Here is a 19,282-nt window from a genome sequence, read left to right on the forward strand (position 1 = left end):
CATTCTTTTTTATGGCTGAGTAATATTGCATCATATATACAAACCACACCGTCTTAAGCCAATCAACTGCTGATGGGCACTTGGGTGGCTTCCATGCCTTGGCTATTGTAAATAGTGCTGTTATGAAAATTGGGGTGTGTGTATCTTTTGGAATTATGGTTTTCGTTGGATATATGCCCAGGAGTGGGATTGCTGGATGATATGGTAGTTCTATTTTTAGTTTTTTAAGGAACCTGTATACTATTTTCCATAGTGGCTGCACCAATTTACATTCCCACCAACAGTGTACAAGGGTTCTCTTTTCTTCACACCCTCTCCAGCATTTATTGTTTGTAGATTTTTTTTTTTTTAATTTTATTTATTTATTTATTTATTTATTTATGGCTGTGTTGGGTCTTCGTTTCTGTGCGAGGGCTTTCTCCAGTTGTGGCAAGCGGGGGCCACTCTCCATCGTGGCGCGCGGGCCTCTCACCATCGCGGCCTCTCTTGTTGCGGAGCACAGGCTCCAGACGCGCAGGCTCAGCAACTGTGGCTCACGGGCCCAGTTGCTCAGCGGCATGTGGGATCTTCCCAGACCAGGGCTCGAACCCGTGTCCCCTGCATTGGCAGGCAGATTCTCAACCACTGCGCCACCAGGGAAGCCCTGTTTGTAGATTTTTTGATGATGGCCATTCTGATTGGTGTGTGGTGATACCTCATTGTGGTTTTGATTTGAATTTCTCTAATAATTAGTGATGTTGAGCATGTTTTCATGTGGCCTGTTAGCCATCTGTATGTCTTCTTTGGAAAAATGTCTAGTTAGGTCTTTTGCCCATTTTTTGATTGGGTTGTTTAGTTTTGGTTTTTGTTTTGATGTTGAGTTGTATGAGCTGTTTGTAGATTAACCCCTTGTCGGTCGCATTGTTTGCAAATATTTTCTCTCATTCAGTAGGTTGTCCTTTCATTTTGTTAAAGGTTGCCTTTGCTGTGGAGAAGCTTTTAAGCTTGATTAAGTCCCATTTGTTTGTTTTTGCTTTTATTTCTTTTGCCTTGAGAGACTGATCTAAGAAAATATTGGTATGATTTATGTCAAAGCGTGTTTCGCTTATGTTCTCTTCCAGGAGTTTTATGGTGTCATGTCTTACATTTAGATCTTTAAACAATTTCAGGTTTATTTTTGTATATGGTATGAGGGAATATTCTAATTTCATTGTTTTACATGTAGCTGTCCAGCTTTCCCAACACCACATGTCGAAAAGACTGTCCTTTGTCAACTGTATATTCTTGCCTACTTTGTTGAAGATTAATTGACTGTAGGTGCATGGGTTTATTTCTAGGCTCTCTTGCCTTAGTAACTAACAACACTCTGATAATTGCTCCAAAGGATCTGTTGATTGCACTTTTTAATTTTCTTATGAACCTTTGGTATCTTTGACCATCTAGAAAACGGAAGTCCCCTTGATATAACAGCTCCAACTACATGGTATAATATCTTGATCCATAGATATCGTGCAATTTAATTTCTGCACAACTGGGCAAAATCTTTTATATAGTTTTCCATTTTGAACTATAAGGAAATATGCTCGGTATAAGTAAAAGTGACTTCAAACAAAAGAGTAATACCTACAGTCTCTATTGTTCATCTAATAATAATCTTATATTGCTTACTATATTTCACAAAGTATTTTCAAATACATTATGCCATTTAATGCTTACAAAACACTTTGAGGAAAACAAGACAGTGTTTTACCATTATTAAAGATAAGGAAACTGAGTCTTAGTGTTTTAGTATCTTCCCTATCTATGTTCAGAGTGAAATTGGGACTTAAACTGTCATATTTTTACTCAGCTTAAATGTTGAAGTTAATCCTTGTATCTTGTCCTTTGTGGACCATATTCTGTTTTCTAATATTTGCAATATATCCCCAAGCTTCAAAATACAGGATTTATTAAGCTTTTTAAGGTCCTTCCATTTTAAACTTCACCTGAGTCTACTTTCCCTGAAACTGTCTAGTTCAACAAGCATTCTCTATGTTCTCCATGCACCAGAAAGTGTGCCATGCATGGTGATTCATGCTATTTCTCAAATGGTACACAAGTTACATCAGTATCATCTGGGAATGTGGAAAAAATAGCAATTTCAGACTTCATTCTGAACTAGGCAATTGGAATTCTAGGCAAAAGCACATGGAAATGTGTAGTAACAATTCCTAATAATCTGATCAAGAGGTAAATGTGCAAAAACTAAAATAAATTAAAAATTAAATTTAAAAAAAGAGATAAAGATGGCAAACACAAAGGACAAAACAGTTCTAGATTTGGAATCACAGGATCACCATTAAATGTGTGATTTAGGAAGGAATGGAGTAGGTCATTATTAAAACCCTTCCGTGGCACAATTTCTTTATTTACAATGTAGGAATAATAATACATGCAATAAGCCATGCGACAGACAACTTCCTCCCCAGAAAGGTTAAATAACTTCTGGTGGTGTATAGTAAATAAGATAAAGGATCTTAAGTGCTTAGATCATAGAAGGCCTTTGTATCAGTTTATTAGGGCTGACATAGAAAGATAACACAGACTAGGTATTTTAAACAACAGAAATTTATTTTCTCACAGTTCTAGAGGCTCAACATCCAAGAGCTAGATGTCAGCAGGCTTTATTTCTTCTGAGACCTCTCCTTGGCTTGCAGATCGTTGCCCTCTTGCTGCCTCTTCCCATGTTCTTTTATCTGTGCATACACACCCCTAGGGTCTCTCTGTTGTCCGAATTTCCTCTTGCAAGGACACAGGTTGGATTGGATTAAGGTTCACTCTAATAGCCTCATTTCAACTTAATCACTACTGTAAAGGCATTATCTCCAAATACAGTCAGATTCTGAGATAGTGGACATTGGAGATTCAACGTATGGATTTTGAGAGACACAATTCGTTCCATAACAGCATTCAATAAATTTTAGTTGTCTGACATTTTGCCCTATTCCCTACCTCCTCCTTTACCCAACTCATTGGTCCCACACAACCTCTGTATCTGCTCAGTTCTATTTGCTGCCCAGAAGTTATTTCCTTTACCAAATCTGATAACCTAAAAGCTTGTTAATGATAATTAGTTTGTGTATTGGTATATTTTAGTGCTTCAAAGCAACACATCTGCATAAACTTGAAGGCAAGTTTGGTGTCTTCACAGGAGAGTGAGTAGGGTGAAGATTTCTAGTATGCAGCCCAACTAAAAATGGAGATCTTTTCAGAGAGTTCGATGATTTGATACTCTTAAAATCTATCACATGGACCACTGTGTTTTTGAACTGTACCTGGGTTTGGACCTAGATAATCTGTGTGATTTTATGAGAGTCTGCTTTTTTACCTGTTCTATACTCTGGAAAACAAATTATAAATACCATTGCAGTGTGACATTTTAAAATTGTATCACCTTTTCCCTCTGGAAAGAATGTTCATGATTTATAATTTGTGTTTCCATCTTTACTTTTAGCTTTCAAATTTTTCAAACATATGCATGTCTGCTTCCTTTTCTTGCTGTCAACTTTAGTGATAAAAAAGAATTTTTCCTCACTGTTTGCTTAAATTCTTCTCAGTGAGAATTACGTCACAAAAAACAATTCAGGAAATGTTAATGCAGTATTTCTTTTTGAATCTGATGTGCTTTAGGATCGTACATTTCTTGTTAGATTATTATTATTAAGCTTCCATGACTGATTCCTCTCTCTGTCAGACCCTTTAGCCCTTGTATACCATCTGCAAAACATTTCGGAAACACACCGTCTGTAAGAAATCCAATAAAGTAGGGCCTGTATGTCAACTTGATGATCATTCTTTAGAAATGCCTATGGAAAGTGTGTGCTTTTTTCTTTATTTTTCTCTTTTTAAAATGGGTTAAATAATTTCTCATGAACAGTTTTAAATTCTGTTTCATATTTTAATTTCATTCAAAGAGCTTTTCATTTGAAAATTTACAAAGGAAAATGGCATTTATATTTTCAGGTTTAATATCAAGAATTAAGAGAAATTTTAATAGCCAACCTGGGTCTTTTCCATAATTTTTAACCAATAAGTGGGAACACTAAAATTTCGACCACATTGTCAGTTGTTCTTGTTTTGGTCAAATGTGTTGGTACTTGCAGGGATGAAGAACCAGGAGGCCAGCTAGTTACAGATAAGTTCCATTTTGACTGGGATTCAGTACTTGTTGACACGGGTAACGTCATCACAGCACGTTTTGATGGCAGAGGAAGTGGATTCCAGGGCCTGAAAATTTTGCAGGAGATTCATCGAAGGTTAGGCTCAGTGGAAATAAAGGACCAAATAGCAGCAGTGAAGTAAGTGAATGTACATTTTCTTACCGTTTTTCCTGTAATGAGAAACTAGGTATGTGATATATAATACTTAGCCTTGGTAAATGCTAAGAGATTTATATTTTAATGATTAAACAATTTTCTAAGTTAATCATAAAGACTATTGTATTTTTTCAAGTATCTTTCACTCTCAGTGACATAATAAAAGAATTATCATACTTCCCCCTCTGAAATTAGAATCAACTTTGGACTTATGAAAATGGGAGAGACCTTAATTAAACTACTATATTATTTATTTACAATAATCCACAATGTCTATTATTGTCCCAGTTAATTACAGTTCTTGAACTTTCACAGATACCTTTCCCACACTGGCATGAAAAAGTGACCTGAGAAAACTAGTAGGTTCTTTAAAACAGTATACAGACATTAGCTAAGATATTGTTAAAATACAGATGTTGATTCAGTAGGCTGGTAATGGGCCCAAGACTCTGCATTTGTAACAAGTTAACAGGTGTTATACCCAAGCTACTGCACCACTGCTCTGAGTAGCAAGATTTTGGTATACAGGACCCTTCTACATGAATAGAGCTGCAACCACTTAAGCAGTCTCATTTGACCTCTGTATTCTGTTTTGTTTTGTTTCTTGTTGCTAAGAATGAATTTCTATGGTTCATTTAACTCAAGAAGATATAGCTATAATTTTTTCTTTTTTCATTTCAGATTTTTACTGAAACAGCCATACATTGACTCCAAAAGATTAAGCATTTTTGGAAAGGTAAATAGTAGAAATATGTGTGTGTACATTATGTGTTTGTGTATGTACTTACATAACTACTTTCCTCATTTTACTAAAATTTCTCTGTATTAGCCTTTAAAATATAATATTGTAATTAATATTATGTACATTCAGTTATTTATTAATTCAGCAACTCCTTACTGAGTATCTTTAATTGATGCATGGTGTTAGAAATAGAGCAACAATAGGACAAAAAAAAGGAATCGTTTTCATGAAGATTATCTTCTAAAGAGGAGAAAGAGGAAGTAAATGGATAAATGAAAAACACAGTTTCATCTGGTATTAAATCTTATAAGGAAAGCAAACCAAGAAAACCTTGATGGATAAAAGATAACTACAGGAAGGGCCAATGTTATTAAATTGAGTGGTCAAGTAAGGCCCCTCTGATTTAAGTGATATTTAGGCTGATACCTAAATAACAAGAGGGAGTCAGTCATAGTCAACTTGCTATTGAGGGAGCAAGTTCTGCAAAGAAGGAACAAGCACCACAGCCTTGGGGAAGACAACATGGCTTAGAAACTAAAAGGTGACCAGTATGCATAATTATGTCTTCTGTGCTTACTGCATGATATTTACTTCCTTTTAAATTTTTTTTATTAAAGTATAGTTGATTTACAATGTGGTGTTAGTTTCTGGTGTAGAGCAAAGTGATTCAGTTATTCATATATATGTATGTATATATGTGTATTCTTTTTCATATTCTTTTCCATTATGGTTATTTAGAAGATATTGAGTATCGTTCCCTGAGGAGATTTACTTCTTATAGCAATAATTTTTATGTCAAGTTCACTATCATCTTCACAGTAAGAAATTAGACCCCATATAGATATTTATTGAGCACCTAGTTTATACATATCACTGGGCTAGACATTATAGAGATACTAAGATGACAGGAAAGAGATTTTGTACTATTTTAGTTTAGAGACAAAGCAAATTCTTGGCCTTCATTGATTTAAACAAAATATGTTCTACTATTCATAATGAACCCAAAGACTCATGACAGCAAGTAACTGGTAGTTTTACTGGCGCATAAACTTTAGTAGTGTACACTGACAAGTAAGTCCATGAAAATCTACTTAACACATAGTAAAATATAAAACAACATGCATCACTACCATTCTCCCCCCACTTCAGTCTGCAGTGCACCATGTTTTTTGCTATATTTAATTCTTGGTGTCAGTAATATTTAAGAGTTCAATAAAAATATTTTGTGAATAATGCTCCTCCCACATAAGTACAAACAAATAAATAAATAAAAGCCCATCACTAGCAGTAAAGATATTAGTGAAAAAATGAAAATATCTAAGAAAGTGATCATTCCAAAGAAATGAAAACGCTATAGATGCATCAGCAAGTGCATATAGTAAAGTCTTATCAGACGCTGCAGCATGGATGAAACTTGAAGACATGTGCTTGGTGAAGTGAACCAGTTACAGAGGGACAAATACTGTTTTATTCAACTTACATAAAATATCTAGAGTAGTCAAGTTCATGGTGGTTGCCAAGGCTGGAGGGAGGAAAAAGGAAAGTTGTTTTTTAATGGGTGTAGCATTTCAGATTAATGTGAATACACTTGACACGACTGAGCACTTAAAAGTGGTTAAGATGGTAAATTTTACATTATGTGTTTCTTACCACAGCAAAAGATGCATATAGTAGAGAACATTTTACTCTTTAGTGGTCCTAATATACGTAATAATTTACAAAGGACTTAGACCTTATGTATTTCAGGGCTCTACTTGTATACACATTAATAAGTATAAAAGACCAAATGAGCTATACTAACATTTATGAATATGGAAATTTAACAAAGATTCGGAAAGTTGTAAAATGCCTTATGAAGACAGTGAAACATGAACAGGATGTTGAAAATCATTCAGCAAGTAGAGGGCAAGGAGAAGAGTTTCGTGTAAATGCACAGTGTCAGTGAGGAGAGCCTGTTTGGAGAACATGAAATAAAGTAATTGACTAAAATTAAGGCTCGCATAAGGAGGTGATAGTTGACAGCACTGAGAGGAAGCCTGGGCACAGATCTTAGTGAGTCCTCCATATAAACTAGAAAATTTAGATGTTCGTCTAGAAACATGGGGAAATAAAACCGGAGCCTTCAGATTTAGAATTTCAAAAATCTTATGTTTATCATTGTATTAGGGGCTGTAGCATTGTATTAGGGGACTGCTGAGTCTCAGGCAATTTACTCTGGCAATCTAAATATAGGGTAGACTGACACAGGATATAAACAAACAAAAACATAACTAGATTTATTTTAAATGGAAAAATATTCCATTTCGATTTTTTAAAAAATCTGCATATCTGTGACTGAGTTATAATTCAGAAGGTGGCTTTCTTAGCATATAAAGGAATGTTGTTAGCTTTAAGACTTAGTAGGTCTTGTGATTTTTTTTAATGTACTTGTTTTATTTCAGTATCAAATTATGTTAAACTCACAAAATTTGCTGAGGAATTATGTTCTTTTTTTTATTGTCAGGAAAATCTTGCTTAGAATTGGAGTTAGATTGTAAAGTATCTGGGGCTATTGCTTTCTTTGTTAGAAAAAATTTAATTAATGTTTAAATGTATTTAATCAATACAAGATTATTACAATTTTTCCATTTCTTCTGGAGTCAGTTTTAGTACTTTTTGTTTTTCTTCCAGTTTTATTGAGATAAAATTGACATACAGCACTGTATAAGTTTAAGATGTACAGCATAATGATTTGACTTTCATACATCATGAAATGATTATCACAATAAGTTTAGTGAACAGCCATTATCTCATATAGATATAACATTAAAGAAATAGAAAAAAAATTGTTTTCCTTGTGATGAGGACTCACGATTTACTCTTTTAACAATGTTCATATATAACATACAGCAGTATTATTTATATTTATTATGTTGTACATTACACCCCTAGTACTTATTTATCCTGTAACTAGAAGTTTCTACCTTTTGACTGCCTTCATCCACTTCCCCCACTCCCCACCTCTACAGCACTACATTAGTTCCTGTTACACAGCATAGTGATTTGATATTTCTATACATTTCAAAATGATCACCAAGCTAAGTCAGGTTACGATATGTCACCATACAAAGATATTGTGTAATTACTGACTATATTCCCCACACTGTACATTTTATACCTGTGACTCATTTATTTTGTAACTGGATGTTTGTATCTCTTAATTTGTGTTTTGTACTTTTAAAAGGATTCTTTCCATTTCATATATTGTTCAAGAGCATTCTCAAAGTGTAACATATCCTCTTATTACATGTTTAATCCTTTTACTAGTGGTGGCAGTGTCCCATTTGGACTCCTGGGTGGGCTTATTAGTGCCCCTTTGCTCTTGCTGAAGCACCTCTTCTGCTCTGGGCTGCCTGCACTCACTCTTGCACTTGCTCTTGTCCCCCCTGTCTTCTCCCTTTCATCTCTCCCTCTTTTTCCATGAACCATATTTTGGGCTTAATTTTTCTTCTCTATTTATCTTTGTTTTCTATTTCACTAACTTCTACTCCTCGTGTTATTACATTTTCTTCTATTTTTTATCCCATATTGTTTTTAAATTACTATGTTGAATGTCTAGCTTATTAGTTTTTAGCATTCTTCCTTTCAAATATAAGCCCTTGAGTTATGAAGTCCCTTTGCAATACTCCCTTAGGTACTTCCCACTGGTACTAATGTAGTACTTTTAAAATTTAATGTAAGTATTTCTCAATTTCCAGGGTAAGTATGCCCTCTGAATTGTTTTTATTATTTTTATTCCAATATTTTTATAGGAGTTTTGGTAACTTTCTATAATTGGCTTTGATTATAACTGAATTGTAATCATAGAATTGACTAGAATAACAGAAATCCTTTGAAACCTCAGTTTCAAACCTTGATTCATGACTTAGGAATGATTTATAAAGCTTTCACCTCTGCTTAAAAGATTTAGTGTTACATATACGCCCGTTTAATCAAACTTGCCCATCATGATGTTCAAATCGTAAACTTACTTTATGATTTATTTTGTCTCTAATTTCCAAGAAAGCTGTATTAAAATGTCACATTATAATGGTGAATTATTCAGTTTCTCCTTAGTAGGTTAATTTAGTCTTCATATTTTAAGACTATTTTTATTCATTCCCTCCAAGTTCAGATTATTATATCTTCTCAGAGAACTGAATCTTTTGTTGTTTTTCACCAATCCAGTTTATTTCTATTAATTTTTTGCTTTATGGATTTTTAAAAAATATTAAAATTACAACACCAGCATTCTTTTGACTAGTACACATTGTTTTTGCTTTTCTATCTTATCATTTTCAAGCTTCATCCTCACAATTTAGGTATTTGAAGATTGCATTTATTTATATAAATTGTAATTGCCGATACATTTAAATGTTATAATTTTCATTATTTCTGCCTGCTATCTTATTTGTTCTATTTTTTTTCCTTTCTTCCATTCATCTTGATTAAGTTGTTTTTTTCTTTTTTCTCTTTTTTTCCTTTTTCTAAATATATTTTTTGTTTTGTTGTCTGCTTTTGCAAGGAATTGCCAAACATTTTCCAAAGTAGTTATATCATTTTATTTTACCAACTGCTGTATATGAGAGTTCCAGGTGCTCTACATCCTTACCAACAGAGTATCATAAGTCTTTTTCATTTAAAAGTTCTCTGATGATTAATAATATTGATCATTTTTTCATGTGTTTATTGACATATATATATATATTTTTAACACAACTGATTTATTAACCCTTTATGTTGTGCAACAGACACTTTTGTTTTAAGGTTTACTAAATCAGAGGGAGAGTATTATAGTCACAAACCTGTCCCTCCCTTTTTTCGACTTTTAAATTGAGATACAATTGACATACTAAAAATCATCATTATACAATAATATTGTATCTAGAAATGAGATAGTAGAAGTTCTTTCATCTTGTTCTTTTTCAGCGTTCTTTTATCTCATCTAGGTATTGTATTTCTTTATAAATTTTAGAATCATCTTTTGTAATTTTACAAAATAGACCATGGGGATTTTCATGGGAATTGTATTGAATCTGTAGATAACCTAGGGAGGACTGACATCTAAGAAATATTGACACTTTCATATTTTTTAAGATGTTTTTCTTTGGTGTTTTATATTTTCTCCAATATGTGTATAGTTATGAATATTTTTTTATTAATCATATTTGGGTTTTGATGGGTTCTCTGAATCTGTGCTTTGTCTTCCATCAGTTCCATCAAAATTGGAATTTTACATATGGAACTCTTTAGAGCTTATGTTGCATTTGTATTTTTGTATTTGTTTTTGTTTTTCTTTTAATTACACTTATATGGTAAATTTGGTCTGCAAACACCAGTGTGGACTTATGGCTCAAATTTTTAGTTAAGGTTAATTTTGTTTTCATTGATTCAGTACAAGTTCATGATAAGAATTAAAAACAAAATCATTTTCATCAATCCTTTTGTGCAGCATAATTATCTCTTGTCATCTTTAGACAACCCTTTAGGGGTCTAGCTTTGTGCAGTCTCCCTTTAGATCAGGGGTCCTGAACCCCTGGGCCATGGACAGGTACCAGTCCATGGCCTGTTAGGAACTGGGCTGTACAGCAGGAGGTGAGTGGTGGACGAGTGAGCAAAGCTTCATCTGTATTTACAGCTGCTCCCCATCGGTCACATTGCTGCCTGAGCTCCGCCTCCTGTCAGATCAGCAGTGACATTAGATTCTCATCGGAGCGTGAACCCTACTGTGAACTGTGCATGCGAGGGATCTAGGTTGCATGCTCCTTATGAGAATCTAATGCCTGATGATCTGAGGAGGAGCTGAGGCGGTGATGCTAGCGCTGGGAAGTGACTGCAAATACTGATTATGATTAGCAGAGAGGTTTGACTGCACAGAGACCATAATAAACCAATTGCTTGCAGACTCATATCAAAACCCTATCAGTGAGCGGCAAGTGAAAACAAGCTCAGGGCTCCCACTGATTCTGCATTATGGTGAGTTGTATAATTATTTCGTTATATAATTACAATGTAATAATAATAGAAATAAAGTGCACAATAAATTTAATGCACTTGAATCATCACAAAACCATCCTCCCCACAACCCCTGGTCTCTGGAAAAATTGTCTTCCACGAAACCAGTCCCTGGTGCCAAAAAGGTTGGAGACCACTGCTTTAGACCTATTGTATGGAATCTATGCATTTTGTCTACCTCATGCACTGAGTCATCAGAGCAGAAGGTTAAAATCACTTGCATTTGCAAAACAAACAAAGAAACAAACAAAATTGGCTTTATGCTTGTTTACCTCTCAGTTTTCCAGTTTTCAGTTAATATCTGGCCTCTGTGGATTCATAACCTTTGTGCCAGTTCAATGTTGTATTCAGAATTACTTTTAGTTGTTTAGTTCTCTTTCTCTTTTTTTTAACTACCACTTTGTATTTACTTTTTTGTTTTTGTTTAGTTTTGGTTTTGTTTTTAGTTGAGTCGATTGAGATACCAGTTTCACCAAATACTAGAAATGGAATTGCCACACTTATGTTTTTACCGTCAAAGAGGCTAGAGCAGTGTTCCCTTCTAAGATTACAGGCTGAGTTAGAATTTAGTGTGAAAAGTGTTATGATTCATTTGAGATATTCCCTCTGAAAAAAGAAAGATGAATGGCAGCAGTAGGGCCAGTAATTTACCATCTTTAGTCAACTTATTTCCTTTACATTTATCACTATGATTGAATTTCTAGGTCTTGCTTTTTCTCCCTTTGGTCTAAAATTCATCCTGTTTTTTATGGTCTATATATCTATATCTATATCTATATCTATATCTATATCTGTATCTGTATCTGTATCTATATCTACATCTACCTAGCTAGATAACTGATTTCATCCATTATAATTGACTTTGTCAGCAGAAATTAAATTTACTTCAAAGTTTTGAGGTACATTGCACCGTTGGTCTCCATAAAGCTGAAATAGTGAACTCCAAGAAACTGGTTGATATTTTTTATTTTGTGTGTGTTCATTCCAGTTTAATCTTTCAAAATTTGGAAAGCAATTCTAATCTATTCTTTCTAACCATGTAAGCTGATTAAGGAATATAGAATTTTTAGTATTTCTAAGAATGTGTTTTGTGTCAAATAATATATATTTTTAGACAATATCCCTACCTATTTTCTATTTATGGAAATATTAAGCCTATAAACGCCAGGAAAGCATTGATTAAATAAATGCATTCTCTTCTAAAACTATCACTAGTTTTAGATACTAAAGAAACTACTAGAAATGGATATTAGAGAAAAACTTCAGCCAGCATAGAAGATAATGTTTGGCTTTTTATATCCAATTTCATTTCAATATTTCACATGTATTTTATGGGTAAACAAAATTATACTAAAAAGTTGTAACTATTACCTAAAATGGATCTTAAGGATATTCCAATAGTTATTTATTGTTCCAAATGAGTTTTCTTCAATATAGTTAAGCTGAAATTCTTATTGGTTATAAGTATTCCTTCCACCTTTCTACTTCAGTATTTTTGTTCATGCCTTTTAATTTATTTCTAATAACAGCCTCAAGCCTGCACATTGCTTTCATAATTCTATCTCTTACTAAGCCTCATTCAGAGGTCCTTTTCTCCATAAATTATTCACTAAATCTCTCCCACTTGAAATCATCATTCCCTCCTGTGTACTCAAAGGATACTTTGTCAGTAGCTTCTCATATTCATTATACCATCATGCAATGTATTATATTTATTTTTGTATTCTTATTCATTTCTTATGTTAGACTATAAGCCTTTTCAGGGTATTTATGTTTTATTTGATTTTTTGTTGCAAAGGCATTTGAACTGAACTCATGTCATGCTCTTTCCTTCATCTGGAATTCTCTCTTCTCTTTCCCACCAGATAGCCAAACCTTATCATTTTGGAAGGGGGTACACTGAGTTTCTTGGCTTTCTAGCTTTAGTGTTTTCATCAAATTTGGAAAATGTTCAGTTATTACTTCAATTTTTTTTTTTTTTTTGCTGCCCCCTTTCTCCAGGGATTGCAAATAGGTGTGTAATTAGGCCAGTTGAATTTTTCCCTAAACGCACCAAAACTATATTAATTTTTAAAAAATATATTTCTCTCTGTGTTTCATTTTTGGGTATATTGTGCTGCTGTGCCTTAACTATACTCTTCTGGCAGGAAGCTGTAGCAATCCCAGGGTTGACTTGTTCTCTGTCTTTCAGTGATCACTGTTCTTTGTTGCCCAATGTCCAATGTCTTAATTATTTCTATTTCATATATTTTGCCCATATTTTTAGTTGTTTCACATGGAAGGGTAAATCTCAATTCTGTTATTCCATTGTTTTGGAGTTAGAAATGCCTACATAAAATTAATTTTTATGTTTATTAATCATTTTACAATGTTATTTTTGAATTGTCAATTTATATACATATATACACTTAGTTATATTGGTCTCATATATGTGAATATATGTATTTGTTTTCTTATTGCAATTTTGAGATTTTGATGCATTAAAGATAGCAGTCTTTTCACATCTGTTTGAAATATTTCTTCAACGTGTTGATTGACTTTCAGTTTTGTTTACGATAATTCAAAACACTGAAGTGTTAAAGCGTTTTTCTTATCGTTTGGCCAAACCTTTCAAATCCTTTCTCTGGTGATTTCTTCCAATGATTTTATTTTTTAGAGATCTCATTCCTATCAAAATAAGTATTTATTAGATTTTCTCTCTGGTGATTTCTTCCAGTGATTTTATTTTTTAAAGGTCTCGTTCCTATCAAAATAAGTATTTATTAGATTTTCTCTTTATGTATCTGTTTGAGTGGGGCAGAGAGAGGTACATAACACTTGCATGCTGAGGATTTATATATTTGGTTTCAAATAGCTAGTCAGTTTCACCAGCTCCATTGATTGACTAAATCGTCCTTAACACTTTGATTATGATGCCACCTAAACAATAAGTTTTCAGATATTCTTGGATTTATTTCTGGTGTAACCTGCCTATCTGTTCTTAGACTAATCTCATAGTCTTTTAATTATAATATTATGCTTAATAATCATACATTTTAATATTTTAAAATATTTTCCACTCTTTGCCCTTTTCTTTCGTAATACCTTTCGCTTACCTCTCCTATTTTCTCCACTTTTATAAATTCTCCCAAAATATTCAGCTATAATTTTTTAACTAAAATTTTATTAAAACAATCTTTATATTTATTTGAGAAGAATTAAAATTTTCAAAAGATGTAGCTTTGATCTGAATCACATAGTACATCTCTTTTATTTAATTCTTATTTTATATTTCTCAGTAGAATTTTATAGTTTTCTTTATGTATGTCAAATATCTTCCCTGCCATATTTATTTCTAGGTATTGCTTATTAGTAGTGCATTTTTCATTTTTAAGTAGTATGTTTTTGTCTGTATTATTTTCTAACTTGTCTGTTGGATAAATGGAAAGCTTATACTATTAGCATATTTAGCTAATATGCTAATAGTATAATAACTGGCCATCTGTTACTCAATAATCATTCATATGACTTCATTAAAGACTTTGAACCATTTTAGTTTGAATAATTATCCTTAGGACCTAATCTAATTTCATATAATATAATGTAATAATATTAATGTTCACTGTACCAAGTAATTATATCTAAGTGTTAAAGGTAAGAAAACTGCTGAAAGAAATTTTTTCTGACATATTTTTTAAAAATTGATGACACAAATTAAAAGTAGGTAGCAAAATTTAAAACATTATAAACATCATACCGAGAACAGATATTGCTATGATTACCAGGCCAGTATTGATGGGAATAAAATTAATTCATTTAAAAAACATTTACTGAGTGTATACTATGTGCCTTGCACTTTTCAAGTTGCTGGACCTACAGAAGTCACCGAAACAAACCAAAAAAAAAAAAAAAACAACCCTCTTTTATATAATTGTTAATGCAGTGAGGAGAGATAAATGAAAAACAAATAAATGAAAAATAATTAGTAAAGTATATAAAATGTCAGATAATGATATTACAATTCAGAAAAATGAAGCAAAGAGGCAGAGAGGGGATCAAGAATAAAGATGAGATAGCAATTTTCAATTATTAGAGAGGAACAATTTCACTAGGAGATCATGATTGGTCTAAAACAGGGAAATTTGAGGAGACAAGAGACATGGATATCTGGAGAAGGTAAAACAACTTTAAAAGTGCAATGAATATGGAAGCTTATTAAAACTTAACCTATGGGGATAATTACTCATTATTTATAGTCTTAAGAATCTCAACTGGGATAGCCTCATCCACCAGAGGGCAGACAGCAGAAGCAAGAACTACAATCCTGCAGCCTGTGGAACGAAAACCACATTCACAGAAACAGACAAAATGAAAAGGCAGAGGACTATGTACCAGATGAAGGAACAAGATAAAACCCCAGAAAAACAAATATATGAAGTGGAGATAGGCAACCTTCCAGAAAAAGAATTCAGAAGAATGATAGTGAAGATGATCCAGGACCTCGGAAAAAGAATGGAGGCAAAGATCGAGAAGATGCAAGAAATGTTTAACAAACACCTAGAAGAATTAAAGAACAAACAAATAGAGATGAATAATACAATAACTGAAATGAAAAATACACTAGAAGGAATCAATAGCAGAAAAACTGAGGCAGAAGAAAGGATAAGTAACCTGGAAGACAGAATGGTGGAATTCACTGCCACAGAACAGAATAAAGAAAAAAGAATGAAAAGAAAGGAAGAAAGCCTCAGAGACCTCTGGGGCCACATTAAACACACCAACATTCGCATTTTAGGGGTCCCAGAAGGAGAAGAGAGAGAGAAAGGACCTGAGAAAATATTTGAAGAGATTATAGTCGAAAACTTCCCTAACATGGGAAAGGAAATAGCCACCCAAGTCCAGGAAGTGCAGAGAGTCTCAGAGCAGGATAAACCCAAGGAGAAACAGGCTGCGACACATAGTAATCAAACTGACAAAAATAAAAGGCAAAGAAAAATTATTAAAAGCAACAAGGGAAAAACGACAAATAACATACAAGGGAACTCTGATAAGGTTAACAGCTGATTTCTCAGCAGAAACTCAACAAGCCAGAAGGCAGGGGCATGATATATGTACAGTGATGAAAGGGAAGAACCTACAACCAAGATTACTCTACCCAGCAAGGATTCGATGGAAAAATTAAAACCTTTACAGATAAGCAAAAGCTAAGAGAAAACAACACCACCAAACCAGCTCTACAACAAATGCTAAAGGAACTTCTCTAAGTGGGAAACACAAGAGAAAAAAAGGACCTAAAAAAACAAACCCAAAACAATTAAGAAAATTATAATAGGAACATACATATCAATAATCACCTTATATGTGAATGGATTAAATGCTCCAACCAGACACAGGCTCACTGAATGGATACAAAAACAAGACCCATATATATGCTGCCTACAAGAGACCCACTTCAGACCTAGGGACACATAAAGACTGAAAGTGAGGGGATAGAAAAAGATATTCCATGCAAATGGAAATCAAAAGAAAGCTGGAATAGCAATACTCATATCAGATAAAATAGACGTTAAAATAAAGAATGTTACAAGAGACAAGGAAGGACACTACATAATGATGAAGGGATCAATCCAAGAAGACGATATAACAATTATAAATATATACGCACCCAAAATAGGAGCACCTCAATTCATAAGGCAACTGCTAACAGCTGTAAAAGAGGAAATCAACAGTAACACAATAATAGTGGGGGACTTTAACACCTCACTTACACCAATGGACAGATCATCCAGACAGAAAATTAATAAGGAAACACAAGCTTTAAATGACACAATAGACCAGATATATTTAATTGATATAGGACGTTCCATCCGAAAACAGCAGATTACACTTTCTTCTCAAGTGAACATTCTCCAAGATAGATCACATCTTGGGTCACAAATCAAGCCTTGGTAAATTTAAGAAAATTGAAATCATATCAAACATCTTTTCTGACCACAATGCTATGAGATTAGAAATCAATTACAGGAAAAAAACATAGAAAAACGCAAACAGATGGAGGCTAAACAGTACGTTACTAAATAACCAAGAGATCACTGAAGAAATCAGAGGAAATAAAAAAATACCTAGAGACAAATGACAACAAAAACACGGTGATCCAAAACCTATTGGATACAGAAAAAGCAGTTCTAAGAGGGAAGTTTATAGCAATACAAACCTACCTCAAGAAACAAGAAAAACCTCAAATAAGCAATCTAACGTTACACCTAAAGGAACTAGAGAAAGAAGAACAAACAAAACCCAAAGTTAGTAGAAGGAAATAAATCATAAAGATCAGAGCAGAAATAAATGAAATAGAAACAAAGAAAACAATAGCAAAGATCAATAAAACTAAAAGCTGGTTCTTTGAGAAGATAAACAAAACTTCTAAACCTTTAGCCAGACTCATCAAGAAAAAGAGGGAGAGGACTCAAATCAATAAAATTAGAAATGAAAAAGGAGAACTTACAATGGACACTGCAGAAATACAAAGCATCACAAGAGACTACTACAAGCAACTCTATGCCAATAAAATGGACAACCTGGAGGAAATGGACAAATGTTTAGAAAGGTATAACCTTCCAAGACTGAACCAGGAAGAAATAGAGAACATGAACAGACCAATCACAAGTAATGAAATTGAAACTGTGATTAAAAATCTTCCAACAAACAAAAGTCCAGAACCAGATGGTTTCACAGGTGAATTCTATCAAACATTTAGAGAAGAGCTAACACCCATCCTTCTCAAACTCTTCCAAAAAATTGCAGAGGAAGGAACACTCCCAAACTCATTCTATGAGGCCACCATCACCCTGATACCAAAACCAGACAAAGATAGTACAAAAAAAGAAAATTACAGGCCAATATCACTGATGAATATAGATGCAAAAATCCTGAACAAAATACTAGCAAACAGAACCCAACAACACATTAAAAGGATCATACACCATGATCAAGTGGGACTTATCCCAGGTTTGCAAGGATTCTTCAATATACTCAAATCATCAGTGTGATACACCATATTAACATTTTGAAGAATAGAAATCATATGATCATCTCAATAAATGCAGGAAAAGCTTTTGACAAAATTCAACACTGCTTTATGATAAAAACTCTCCAGAAAGTGGGCATAGAGGGAACCTAACTCAATATAATAAAGGCCATATATGACAAACCCACAGCAAACATCATTCTCAGTGATGAAAAACTGAAAGCATTTCCTCTAAGATCAGGAACAAGACAAGGATGTCCCCTCTCACCACTATTATTCAACATAGTTTTGGAAGTCCTAGCCATGGCAATCAGAGAAGAAAAAGAAATAAAAGGAATACAAATTGGAAATGAAGAAGTAAAACTGTCACTGTTTGCAGATGACATGATACTATACATAGATTATCCTAAAGATGCCACCAGAAAACTACTAGAGCTAATCAATGAATTTGGTAAAGTTGCAGGATACAAAATTAATGCACAGAAATCTCTTGCATTACTATACACTGACAATGGAAGATCAGAAAGAGAAATAAATGCAACAATAAATTTTGTTATTCATAACATATTTACAGTATTTTTACTTCAAATTAATTCACTGTGTATTACAACTGATATGGTTCAGAAAGAATCATAGAAGTCAAAGGCTGTAGGAGAAACTTTTTTTTTTTCAGTTCTGTCAGTATATCTTTTCGACTGCAATCATGAACTCTTGAAAACTATCTCAAAAAGTCACTTAATTATCTCAAAACCTGGGGCCCATGAAAACGTTAAGTCCTTAGTAAAATGGTATCACAGATTTCACCCCCTGTTTTTATAGTCCTTCTATCTATTGGATTCAGTTTCTTACACCACAGGTAAAATTTATTTTTTTAAAGAAATAAAATTATCTATATTTTAGGTCCATGGAATAAACTTTTAAAAATCTAGATAAATTTGTTAAAATTTTATAAGTAATGCTAAAATGCTTTGCAAATGGACATGACATAACAATTGTAATGAATGGAACAGTCTGATCACTGAGAAACCAATAAAATGACAACACAACTGAAACATAGCAACCTATACCAACTATTGACTATTATTGACATATATCAAATTAAAAACGTCCTCTCATTGACAAGAGTCAGTGTGATGACCCCAGTTTTTGGTATCTTCCTGATAGATA

At 33.3% G+C, this 19,282-nt stretch overlaps 1 protein-coding gene across 2 annotated transcripts in view; it reads left to right on the plus strand.

The window, feature by feature from the left end:
* DPP10 (dipeptidyl peptidase like 10) overlaps positions 1-19,282 on the plus strand; it is a 707,501-nt gene that overhangs the window by 677,055 nt on the left and 11,164 nt on the right. For both annotated transcript variants that reach the window (XM_068544007.1, XM_068544008.1), the window contains 2 exons: positions 4,122-4,316; positions 5,016-5,070. In XM_068544007.1, the coding sequence (XP_068400108.1) occupies positions 4,122-4,316; positions 5,016-5,070 (250 nt within the window). The remainder of the gene's footprint in view (positions 1-4,121; positions 4,317-5,015; positions 5,071-19,282) is intronic.

The sequence above is a fragment of the Eschrichtius robustus genome, chromosome 5 (assembly GCF_028021215.1).
Source record: "Eschrichtius robustus isolate mEscRob2 chromosome 5, mEscRob2.pri, whole genome shotgun sequence".
In the NCBI taxonomy this organism is placed as follows: Eukaryota; Metazoa; Chordata; class Mammalia; order Artiodactyla; family Eschrichtiidae; genus Eschrichtius; species Eschrichtius robustus.